Source organism: Bison bison, unplaced genomic scaffold (genome assembly GCF_000754665.1).
Source record: "Bison bison bison isolate TAMUID 2011002044 unplaced genomic scaffold, Bison_UMD1.0 scf7180017864370, whole genome shotgun sequence".
NCBI classification, from domain to species: domain Eukaryota; kingdom Metazoa; phylum Chordata; class Mammalia; order Artiodactyla; family Bovidae; genus Bison; species Bison bison.
The window spans coordinates 11,627,549-11,640,442 of NW_011494942.1; the positions used below are offsets into that span (position 1 = coordinate 11,627,549).

At 38.5% G+C, this 12,894-nt stretch overlaps 1 protein-coding gene across 1 annotated transcript in view; it reads right to left on the minus strand.

Moving 5' to 3' along the window:
• ITPR2 (inositol 1,4,5-trisphosphate receptor, type 2) overlaps nt 1-12,894 on the minus strand; it is a 586,895-nt gene that overhangs the window by 180,504 nt on the left and 393,497 nt on the right. The window contains exons 38-41 of the mRNA XM_010856005.1: nt 8,509-8,617; nt 7,637-7,824; nt 1,744-1,927; nt 790-1,046 (exon numbers count right to left, since the gene is read on the minus strand). Of these exons, the coding sequence (XP_010854307.1) occupies nt 790-1,046; nt 1,744-1,927; nt 7,637-7,824; nt 8,509-8,617 (738 nt within the window). The remainder of the gene's footprint in view (nt 1-789; nt 1,047-1,743; nt 1,928-7,636; nt 7,825-8,508; nt 8,618-12,894) is intronic.

Genomic DNA, 12,894 nt, shown 5'->3' on the forward strand with positions numbered 1-12,894 from the left:
GAAGGGAATGGGTACCCTCTCCAGTATTCTTGCCTGGAGAATTCCATGGAAGACGAGCCTGCTGGGCAACAGTCCAAGGAGTCACAAAGAGTCGGACATGACTGGGCAACTAACACTTTCACTTCCACATATAAAATAGATAAACATTAAGGATTTACTGTATAGCACTGGAAACTATACAATATCTTGTAATAATCTTTAATGGAAAATAATTTTTAAAGATATGTGTGTATGTATATATATATATTAAAAAAACGGAATCATTTTGCTGTAGTCCTGATACTAACACAATATTGTAAATCAATTAAACTTCAAAAGCAAGAAAATCCTCTTCTATATTAATCTGTTTATAATAAAAACATATATAAACTGTTTATAATAGACATATATTAACTCTGTTTATAATAAAATATAAAGATACTCTGTATCCTCATTCAAGAAATATGAACTGAGCTGGCAATGATGAAGGCCCTCCAAGTCTTACAAAACCCTGAAAGGTACAGATGAAGCAAAACTGACTTTATTGAACAAATCTGAGAGTCCTAAGGTTAGATGATACCCACTGAGACTGAAGAGATGTGAGTTGAGGATGCAAAGAATGATACTGTAGGAATGCATAAAGCAATTTTCTTCTCATTTTTCTTCACCCAGATACCAAAATTTCTTCCCATTTCAGAAAAGCACTATTGTTCTTATTCTCTCTCCAAAACGACTTATTAGTTTTATCTGAATTTAATCACTAACATCATAGGCTGGATGCTCAGCTCTCACACAAAACAGAACAAGTACCTGCAGCTCCCGGTTATGATTCTCACAGAGTAACTGCAGAAACCTCAAAATCGGCTGCATGATGGCAATGGCAGGGCTCATTGTGACTTCCTCGGTGGACCTGTCCTCGGCATTTCCCGCTTCAGGTCCTGCACACATGATGTCTATTTCTGGATCCATTTCTCTTCTGTATACACAGTATGCTTTGGATGTGGCCGAAGAAGCTTCTGTTAACTGCCCTTTCATTCCCTCTTTTAAATGTAATGATGAATCCCTTACTGAAAATAAAGCAGTACTCTTACATTTATGAATTAACTTCCATTTGCTAATTAAAAAAAGACAGTTACCCAAATTCTCTAACAATTGGATTTCAAATCACCTGACAAGAGGTGCAACAACTTTTCCCAAAAGATTCTGAAGGAGCAACCAAAAAATTAAATATGCACTGGGATATTTTTTAAAAAAGATCTTAATGCTTAGTCCATTTTAGAAGGGCTCCTGTCTTTTTGATAAATATAAAATTAAGAGCTCCTAAATACAAGAAAGTGATAAAATAGTACAAAGTTCAAAATATTTATACAATTTGTTTTTACTATCCTGATGACTTTGTTATTTCAAATTCCAAGAATCTTTCATAGAGTTTAGTGCTATAATTCTGGTTCTTACAGTTTACATTTCATGAGCATTCAGAAGGGATGGGTAGCTGTTCTTTACCAAGAATTTCACAATGAAATCAAATATTTTCATGTCACTAGTTGCTTTGCACTGATAATTCTTTGTTTGAGGCTGACCCCACAGAGCTGTTTGAAGGTCAATACCATGACCACAATAATTCAAGGACAGTGTTCCATACACAGAGGCACAAGTGGCATAATTAGACTAAGGTAAGTGAGATGACAAGATAAATGAGCTCTAAAAATTGTGTTACCCTCTTTTCTCTTACTCATTCTCCCAAATACTCAACTAGTCCTTTACCTCTCATCCGTGGGCCAGATGTCATCAGTTCTGTGTCATCATCCCTTTTCTTGTTACCTAAGTCGATGGTGTTAACTGTCACTGTTGATCTTATCTCTTTCTGAGCAGCCTTCATTCGGTCGTAGAGAACTTTGAAGAATTTTTCCGATTTTTTTTGTTCATGTAACTGCTGGTAGAAGGAATACTGCAAGAAAACGTATTTTAAGACACCGGCCCCCAAGGGTGTTTCAAATAAACATAAGCATTATGGATAAAAGCCCGTATTTAATGTGCTGCTCATGATTATTTCATAAACTGACAGCTTTACCAGTCTCCTATACTATTTACTGTGTCCTAATAATAGCTTATATTTGCTTAGTACTTTCCACTAAAATTCAACATAATTTTATGTTATTGAAGTCACCTTTAGTGATTATTTGTTTTAAAATCTCATAAGAACACTCTAAGAGTGGTATGCAAAGAGCTCTTTGATTTTTATATTATTATGAAGTCATGTTTTGTGCAGTACTATGTATTGAGGTCCTACTGTGTTCCAGGCCCCATGCTGTGAAGTGACAGAACACTCAGGAAAAATAGCTACAGTTCCTGCCTTCACGACTCTGTAATCTAGATTGGAAAACCACCACTAATTCTGTGATCATCCTGGTAAATGTGAGCCTACAAAGTTATTTTTCTCTTTACCTAAATTATTGTATATTTAATTTAGACTGTGTTACCATGGCAGCCTCACTCACAGGAACCCACTGATAAGTAGGCACTAAGTCCCTTGGGTATTTTATTAGCTACATTGGTTTGCCACAGGATCTAGGACAAGCCCACCATAAAATGCATGAAGTGAACTCTTTCACAATCAATAATGATGTGGAAAGGATTCAACAGTCAAAGTATGATAAAAACACATCTCTGGAAATAACGAACCTTGAGATCATTTGCCCTAATCATTGTCTGCTTGGAGAAGTATCGAGAAGAGGTATGAGTTAGGAAACGTGATATGCTCTGGACAAGAAAATTTAAGTTATTAAGACTAAAACCACGGGACAGACACAACACAAACAAGAGAAATACAGTAAAAATAATTAATAAAGATAGTAATTCCAGTCACTGTACTGATATGAGAAGAGTTATATAAACTTGATAAGAGACAATGGATAGAAAATATCTGAAGAAATAATGACTTCCAGATCAAGTAGAATTGACTATAATCCAATAGAGTAGACAATTTGGGGGAGTTTGGTTCTTGCAGAGGATACCCCTTCTGAAAGAGTGCCTGAAACCATGACTTACAGGTCCTGGGACCTGCAGGTATGAGTCTGTCTAATGACATCAGGCCTGGAAATGGATACCTGTCTTGAAATTTCTACTGTGGGTGATGCACATTCTCAAAGCGTTTTCATAAAGTCTTACAAGTCGGTTTCATACCTACAAGGGGGAAGCACTAGGCAGAGGGCTAGCAACAATTCAAGAAAGCAGGCCAAAAAGCCACAGTAACCATAGCAACCACAGTGAAACCATCAAGCTGGACCTATTAATTCAGAGGATAAAGGCAGATTTCAGAGACCTCTGTGGTCCCATAAATTACTCTTATGCTTGAACCCTAATATTTTCAATATAATGGCATTAGAAAGCAGAAAGGGATTCCTATATATTAATGAAGAAGTTATAGAACTTTGTAGTTCTATTAACACAAAGTTTTATAATTTTTATTGTTCCTTGACATGTATTATCTCATTGATTCTTTCAGGACAACTGTGTGATGAACAGAACGTGCTTATTTCATTTTATATATCAATAAAATAAAGTTTGGTGAATGTAAATGACTTTCCCAATATTATATAACAGTAATAGAGATAGGATTTAAATCTAGATTCTCTGACTCTAAATCACTATATAAAATGACCCTTTAAGCTCAAAATAACAAATGATTTACATGGACTTTTAAAAACTAGAAAGGAAATCAATCCTGAATATTCTCACTGGAGGGACTGATGCTGAGGCTGAGGCTCCAATACTTTAGCCACCTTATGTGAAGAACTAACTCATTAGAAAAGACCCTGATGCTGGGAAAGATTGAGGGCAGGAGGAGAAGTGGGTAACAGAGGATGAGATAGTTGAATGGTATCTCTGACTCATGAGTTTGAAGCTTTGTGAGATGGTGAAGGACAGGGAAGCCTGGCATGCTGCAGTCCCTGGGGTCGCAAAGAATTAGACACAACTGAGTGACTGAACAAAACAACAACAAAGCTGAACACTATGATTTTAATAAAGATAAATAGTATGCTTTTATAATATATATATAATCTCAAGAGCTAGCATAACAATTCAATCCCTCACAAAGGTACAGGTTTTGGTTAGGAAACCACCTCCATAAGCTTCAGAGTATAAGGGGAAACTCCTTGGTTTTTTTCAGGAGCCAAGGTGATAGATAAACAGTTCCATATAGTAGAGGAAGGACTTTCACCCAAGAAGGATGGAGGGTGACTAGAAATGAGAGGGCAGAGAAACGAAACGAAGTGAGGACCCAGAGAGGTGAAGTAATACTAGGGTGTAATACAGGGTGATCAGTCAGTGAAACTTCCCAGGAGTGAGTAGACAGAAGGATATTTTAGAACGGACATTTAAAAATATTTATTATTTATTAGCTGCACCATATGGGGTCTTCTGTTGTGGAGTGCAGGCTTAGTTGCTTCGCAGCATGTAGGATCTTAGTTCAACCACCAGAAATCTCTGGTGGTTGCATGACCTCTGCATTGCAAGTTGGATTCTTAACCAGAGAACCACCAAGAAAGTCCTGAAAGGAGATGTTTATAGCGGTTAAGAGCACAGAAACTGGAGCCTGTCTGCATGGGCTCCAATCCTAGCTTGATTTCTAACCAGCCATGTGAGCTTATGTGTATCTCAGATTCTTCTTTGGTAAGATGAGATAGGACTCAAGTTCCTGCACAGGTTGTTGTGAGGATAAATCAAGCTAATACACAGAAAGCACTAAGAAGAATGCCCAGTATTTAGGAGGCATTAAGGAAAGTTTTGACCAATCTAGATGGCATATTCAAAAGCAGAGACATTACTTTGCCAACAAAGGTCCATCTAGTCACGGCTATTGTTTTTCCTGTGGTCATGGATGGATGTGAGAGTTGGACTGTGAAGAAGGCTGAGCGCCGAAGAATTGATGCTTTGGAACTGTGGTGTTGGAGAAGACTCTTGAGAGTCCCTTGGACTGCAAGGAGATCCAACCAGTCCATTCTGAAGGAGATCAGCCCTGGGATTTCTTTGGAAGGAATAATGCTAAAGCTGAAACTCCAATACTTTGGCCACCTCATGCGAAGAGTTGACTCACTGGAAAAGACTCTGATGCTGGGAGGGATTGGGGGCAGGAGGAGAAGGGGACGACAGAAATGAGATGGCTGGATGGCATCACTGACTCGATGGACGTGAGTCTGAGTGAACTCCGGGAGTTGGTGATGGACAGGGAGGCCTGGCGTGCTGCGATTCATGGGGTTGCAAAGAGTCGGACACAACTGAGTGACTGAACTGAACTGAACTGAACTGATTCTCATGGTTGCTATTATTAGTGTACAATTTGAAATTATAATTTAACCATCTTCTTTTTCCTCCCCTCAACCAATTTTTAATTAAGTACATTTAAACATATAAATTGATTTATGTAGCTAAGACGGTAAAACTTAAGAAAGGGCATCAGATCCCTAATTCAGGACTACAGAAGCTGGGTGTCAAGACAATCCCTGAACTAAGTAAGCAAGACAACAGTGGCCAATGAGACAATTAGAATATAAATCCCCCTGGATTTTGACAGAAGTCTTGGGGAGGGTAAGCATTCCAGCTGACCTCGGTTAGACCTCTTAGGGGCAGGAGCACACAGTTGACATCTGGGTTACACAATAATGTAGATAAGCGAGAAATCTGGATAGTGTAAGGCTGGTAAACAAGACTGTCATAACCCATTTAAAAGATTTTCATAAACAAAAATCACCAAATTCTATTTCATCAAGTATTTGTCAAATGGCTATAAAGCTGTAGGTACGAAGAACAAGACATGATCCCCCTACTTTAAAGAAGATGGCATTTAACTGGAGAAACAGAAGATCATATCGATAACAACCAAGCAAAGCAGCACAGGAAAAATGCCAAGTGAGCATCCAAGAAGCAAATGTCATGGGAGCTCAGATAAAGAAGTGGTCCCAAAGGCCACAGCCAAATAGTGAAGACTTTGTGAATAGAAATGGACTTGGACCACTCATTCATAGGGATGTTCACTTCCGATTATTTACTGAATCCCTAGGCTGGGCCAGACATGGTGCCAGAAACAAGGGATGTGAAGATGGAAAACATGTGGTCTCAACCTCTAAGGATTCATAATTCACTAGACAGAGCCTGCTGTACTCATGAAGAGGCACACACACACAAAAATGAAGAAATGCTACTGCAGATATCTGCAGGATACAGCAGAAGCATAGAGTCACTAGTGGACAGAAGGCTTCCCAGAGAAGTTCATGAGCTGAGTCCTCAAAGAGGAGAAAGTGACATGAGAAATGGCACAGCACATCTGAGGAGCTATAAAGAGCTTAGTACAGCTGGTGCACAAGAGAAAGGATGGAGGCGGGGAGAGATGGAGTAAGAACGGAAAGTTAGAAAACTTGAAGAGACTAGATCATGAAGGAGCATTTGCCTTTATAGAGGAAAGTGACTGACTTTAAGCAGGAGAATAATATGTGTTCTGGAAAGATATCTTTAGAAACAACATGATTTTTTGTGTGTGTGTGCTTAATAAGATGTGGTGTCTACTTGCCATGAATACGGAAAATAGATTTTGTAATTTCAATTAGTTATTTGCCTTCCTGACCAAGGCAAACCTGGAAATACCTGGTTGGTGAGTGGCAGGGCTGGGAGGAGGAAGCCTGTTCCCTGGGAACACGTCCCAGCTCTCAGGATCACACAGTAAGCTCTGCCTTTAGGTGTGGGGAAGTTCAGGGGCAACTTGGCAGGAGTTTCTAAGTCACGTGTGCACCTTCGGGAAATAGTGCTGTGATCCTACATGAGGTGAGCACACTGCTCACTGGAGTGGAGCACTGGATAGATGAACGATGACTCTCAAGTCACCCCTCCTGAGCTGAATGAGTAAACAGAACAAGAAAAGAAGGAATGGTTCTTCTCTCCCCACAACAGGGAAAGCTTCACCTACTCAGCGGCAGCAGCGTAACAAGCACCGGCAGATTTGGGGAAGAAGGAACAGAAGAGTTCTCAGTTTCTAAAAAAGTAACTGAGATGCACGGTGAATATTATCAGAACTTGTTTTAATGTCAAGTACTGTATGAGGAATTTATATATATATTACCTTGTTTAATAAATGCACTTAATTCCTTTTTTTACATATAATTCTTGGATAAGTCAAAATGTCCTAATCTGCTTAGTCAGCCTAAAATTTCCCTAAGCAAATGAGAATTTCTGGAATGTTCTGCTTCACTGAGTAATTTGCAAAGTTCTGCTTCCCAGGTGGTTCAGTGGTAAAGAACCCATCTGCCAATGCCAAGAGACTTGGGTTCAATCTCTGGATCAGGAAGATCCCCTGGAGAAGGAAAAGGCAACTCATGCCAGTATTCTTGCCTGACAACTCCCATGGACAGAGGAGTCTGGTAGGGTACAGTCCAGGGAGTTGCAGAAGAGTCTAAGGAGACTTTGTGACTAAACAACAACAATGTACTTACTACAGCAAATCAAAACATTTATAAGGAAAATGTGATACAAAGTTGTTGTGGGATTTTTTTCTTTTTGAGATAGTCATGAGAAACTTAAAGAAAAATCATTACTTTCCAAGACAAAGAAGTAAGAAATACAAAATAACCAAATGTAACCAACGACAATGATTGTAAGCAGGTACCTGAGTTTGTGTGTTTCCTCCTTCCAGCAAGGCAATGCCAAGTAAGATGCCTTCTGAAAAAATTCTGTCATTTTTGGTATTCACTATAACATCGATGACAAGTTCAGATGCACCTTCTTTATCCAGGAGACACTGAATATCTGACATGGATATCCCCATCTTATCTGAATCTTGCCCAGAAAAGCTTCCTGTGATTAGGAAAAATAAATAAGTAAACCTTTGTTGAAAGGCTCAAATTTGTTTCATGAACCCAAAATCATACAAAAGGTTTTTAATGTGCTTTATACTTATTTTTCCAGTTTTATTGAGATATAATTGATACATAACATCATACAAGTTTAAGGTGCACAACATTAATAATTTGATAGATGTATATACTGCAAAATGATGACTACAATAAGATTAAATTCACCATCTCATAAAGTTAATTTGTATTCCTTGTGATGAGAACTTTTAGCACCTATTTTCTCAGCAACTTTCAAATATGCAATACAGTACTGTTACCAACAGTCATCATGTTGTATATTACAGTCCCAAGATTGCTTTATTTAACTGAAAGTTTGTTCCTTTTGACCACTTCCACTTAATTTCTCTACTCCCCACTCTCTGCATCCGGCAACCACAAATCTGATCTCTGTTTCGCTGAGTTTGGAGTTTTAGATCACGTGTATAACTGATTTTTCACTTAGCATCATGCCCTGAGGCCCATCCTAGATGACACAAGTGGCAGGGTTTCCTCTTTGCTATGGCTGATGGTGCTTTTTAAATGAACCTTTTCATATTTGTGCTATTTTTAAGAAAAACACTAGAACAACACTGGCACACAGAGATGTTATTAGAATTTGAAAATAAAGGGAAAAATGATATCTTGCCTCCTCCTTGTGCAGTTTTGCAGTAGGTTCCAGAGAGGTGTCCATTTATAGAGACTCCGTAATCACCTTTAAAGTATCGATTCAGGAGGATTTTTCTTAATGTATTACCCTAATAATAAAAAGGATAAGAAAAATTTTATTGTTCCTTTTTCTAGTAAAAGGGAAGGTTATCAATACATTAAAATGCCACTTATAATGCATTTTATCAATGATGTTGAATATGGAAAAACTAATATTGTATAATATTTTCTAAGGCAAAAATCTGCCAATATTTCCCATGAAAATAACAAAAATGTTGCCTCTCCCAGAAATAAAGAATAAATATACAGTATTTTCAATAGAACAATACAGTCACAAACTCTATAAATTTAAAATTGCTTCAAAAGCTGAGGGTTCCAGTGTCGGTAAGAATATTCATGGTGTCTAAAGAAAACACGGGTTAATAAATAACCTAAGAATTGGAAAGGAAAAGCCTTCACTTAAATAGGCTCAGTAAAAAGAGCTAGACAAGTCCTAGGTATACAGAAGGTGCTTAAAAAACTAAGCTTGAAAAAAAAATTAAGTTTGATAAGACAGAGTGAATTATATTTAAATTCTAAGAGCTTTATTCAGAAGACAGCGGGCAAAAGATAGTCTATCAAACACACAATTCAAAAATTCCTGCTTTCTACTGTTGATTGCTAATGAGGTTGACAGTCATAAAGTAGTTGGTTGTTTGGATTTCCTCTTTCAGAAAGACTTTGTTTACCTGATTTTTTTCAGTTAGATTATTTCTTTCACTATCGACAAAAAGAAGTTCCTTATATATACTAACTTCTAGTCCTTTGTCAGTTATATATGTTGTACAGTCTTCTTGTTTATTACTCCTCTTTCACCACTTTTCTTTAACGAAAAGAGCTGTTTAATTTTAATATAGGCACATTTATCAGTGTTTTCCACTAGTCTTGCGTTTTTGCGTTTTTGTTAGAAATTCTTTCCAACTGTGGTTCAGAAAGACATTTTCAAATATACTCTTTCAAAAGTTGAAAATTTTGCCTTTCACATTTAGATCTATACTCCAATTTGAATTGAATTTTGTGCCAGGTGAAAGGTAAGATCTTAATTTAATTTTTTCCATATCGACATCAATTGTTCCCACATAATTTACTGCAAAAATCATTTTTACCATTTATCATCAATAAACTTCTATCATATACCAAATTTTTCTGTCTTCAATTTTGTATAGATTACAAGAGATTTTAAAAATAGTATATTTTGCAATATAGTTGCTTGCATGAACAGAAGAAATATAGATAACTCCAAATCTTCCATTTTGTTGGTTATGATCTGAATAGACAAGAGTACTTTTTAAAGTATCATGTAAGGTCTATAGATTTAAACTATTGACATTAACAGCACAACTGCAACGGTAAGGGCACTGTGGTCCAAAAGCTTATGCGTTGGCTGCAGATCATACAGCTAACAGGTGATAGACTAAGACCTGAACTCGACTCCTGACGGCAAAACGTGGCCATCGCCCCAGGCCAAGCCGCATGCCCGCTTCGCATGCCTCCCTTTCCTGCTGTGACACGTGACTCCACTGCACCTTCTCTCTCCCATGCTTTGGTTGTCCCTGTTTCTCCAGCCCTTCAGGCTTTGTCCTCAGTTCTCCAACTCTTGGCTCCCCACTCCCCATCAGCAACTTCTTCCAGCCCTTGCTTGTACAATCCCTTGGGCAGGTCTCACTGTCAAATGTGTCTCCTCCATCCTTGACCTGGTTCTCCAGAGCCTCTCCTTCTCTTTCCATCCACATTTCCTTATCTACAGCTGCAGGTTCTACTGGCAACTAAACTCAGCTTTTCACAATGGATTAATTCTTCTCTCTTCAATGTGTTTCTCTCTTAAGTGGAAGAAATTCAACTGGTTTCAAGGCGATCACATCATTCTGGTCTTTTACGCTCCAATATCCCCCCAACTTGAAAATGACTTGTGAAAACCTATCCATTCTACTTTGTTCAACTGTTGGTTCCAAGAGTGTCTTCACACATTATACTGTAACCCAACTGAACTCTGTGATGATTCCTCAACCACAGTTTTCTAGTCTTTCTCTTTGTTCATATCGTATTCTCAGTTTGAAAGCTCTTCTTTCGTCTTACTTATGGACATATCCTTGGAGGAGGACAGGGAAACCCACTCTGGTATTCTTGCCTGGAGAGTCCTGTGGACAGAGGAGCCTGGCGGGCCACAGTCCATGGAATCACAAAGTCAGACACAACTGAAGTGACTTATCATGCAGGCACGGACATATCCTATCTTCCCTCTTCACTCTACAAATATTCATTAAGAATCAACTGTATTTTAGGTACTATCTTAACTTTATAAGATATAACCCTCCTCTTAGACACAGGTGTAAAGAACAGACTTTTAGACTCAGTGGGAGAAGGAGAGTGTGGGATGATTTGAGAGAATAACATTGAAACATATGTATTACCATATGTAAAATAGATAACCAGTGACAGTTTGATGTATGATGCAGGGCACCCAAAGTCGGTGCTCTCTCTGTGACAACCCTGAGGGACAGAGTGGGGAGGGGGGTGGGAGGGGGATTCAGGATGGAGGGACACATGTATACCTATGGCCGATTCACACTGATGTATGGCAAAAACCATCAAAATACTGTAAAGTAATAATCCTCCAATTGAAATACATGAAAAAATACAAATAATTTTTTAAAAATATAACCCTCCTCTCAAAGAATTTACAATAAGATCTGTTCCATATGAGAGGTCCATACTAAGACCTATGGAAGTGCTTAAGGGGGAATGGCTGGCTCAGAAGAGGTTTCACATGGCAAACCTCCCCTGCTAACCCAGATGATCATCCCAGCAAAGCTGTCTTGTGCACAGTGTGGAACAAATGTCCTGAAGGTCACAGTGCCAAGAATTCCAACAGACACTCAGAGCATTACAGTGACTTTTATTTACTGACACTTAAAATTTTAGAACACATCTAGTATTCCTCCCTATTTCATGCTTTCTTCATCTAAGATTTTTTCATACAGGGGTGCTATGAGTAAAGGTGGTGACTAGTCTTAGAAGAGAAAGTGAGGTGTTAAGAGCTTATGCCACCAGTGAAGAGACTCGACTCTCCCCTGTCAAACCAAAGTGGGGCACTTACAAAAGACACAAGAAACTAAAACTTCTCTTTTTATGTTGAGAAGAAAGCCTTTTGAGTTGAAAAAACTTCATCTGGCCAAAGAACGATGCTTCCAAAAGGGTACGAAAAACAAAATAAGACATTTCTTTGGAGTCAAATGGACTTTTTATCATGTATCTCATTACAGCAGAAGGAGATGCTACAAAAGACCTTTTTAGACCCATAAATTATACGGTTCAAGTTGTAACCTGGGGAGAAAGATGTGAGAACACATTAACTGAAGTAATTTCTTTAAAGGGCAGCTCAGTTTGTCGTACTAATCATGGTTCTCACCTCTACACATGAATGGATTGCTTCTCACTCAAACTCTGTAACATACAGTTGGCCTAGCTGTAATACATAAAACTGACAAAAGTGAAAACACAGGACTGTTTTTCTTTTTTTATGGTATGGCTATTAATTAATTATTTTTTTTGGCTGTGGCAGGCAGGATCTTAGTTCCCCAAACAGGGATCAAAGGTGCTCCCTGGCAGATGAAGTGCAGAGTTTTAACCACTGACTACTAGGGAAGCCCTAGGACTGTTATTCTTGATATGGCACAAGTCACAGTCACCTCCTAGAAGAGAAACTGTTATGAATGAAGCCCCAGGTCTACATAAATGAGCTTCCATTTTATTCTCTGTAAGAGTCTTTTAACCCCATTACTCCAAGAACTCAACCAAGAGATAGAGAAACAATAGTTTTTTAAAGAAGAACTACAGTGATCACGGTGGTGTGATCACTCACCTAGAGCCAGACATCCTGGAATGTGAAGTCAAGTGGGCCTTAGGAAGCATAACTACGAACAAAGCTAGTGGAGGTGATGGAATTCCAGTTGAGCTATTTCAAATCCTAAAAGATGATGCTGTGAAAGTGCTATACTCAAAATGCCAGCAAATTTGGAAAACTCAGCAGTGGCCACAGGACTGGAAAAGGTCAGTTTTCATTCCAATCCCAAAGAAAGGCTATGCCAAAGAATGCTCAGACTCCTGCACAGTTGCACTCATTTCACATGCTAGTAAAGTAATGCTCAAAATTCTCCAAGCCAGGCTTCAGCAATATGTGAACCGTGAACTTCCAGATGTTCAAGCTGGTTTTAGAAAAGGCAGAGGAACCAGACATCAAATTGCTAACATCCGCTGGATCATTGAAGAAGCAAGAGAGCTCCAGAAAAACATCTATTTCTGCTTTACTGACTATGCCAAAGCCTGT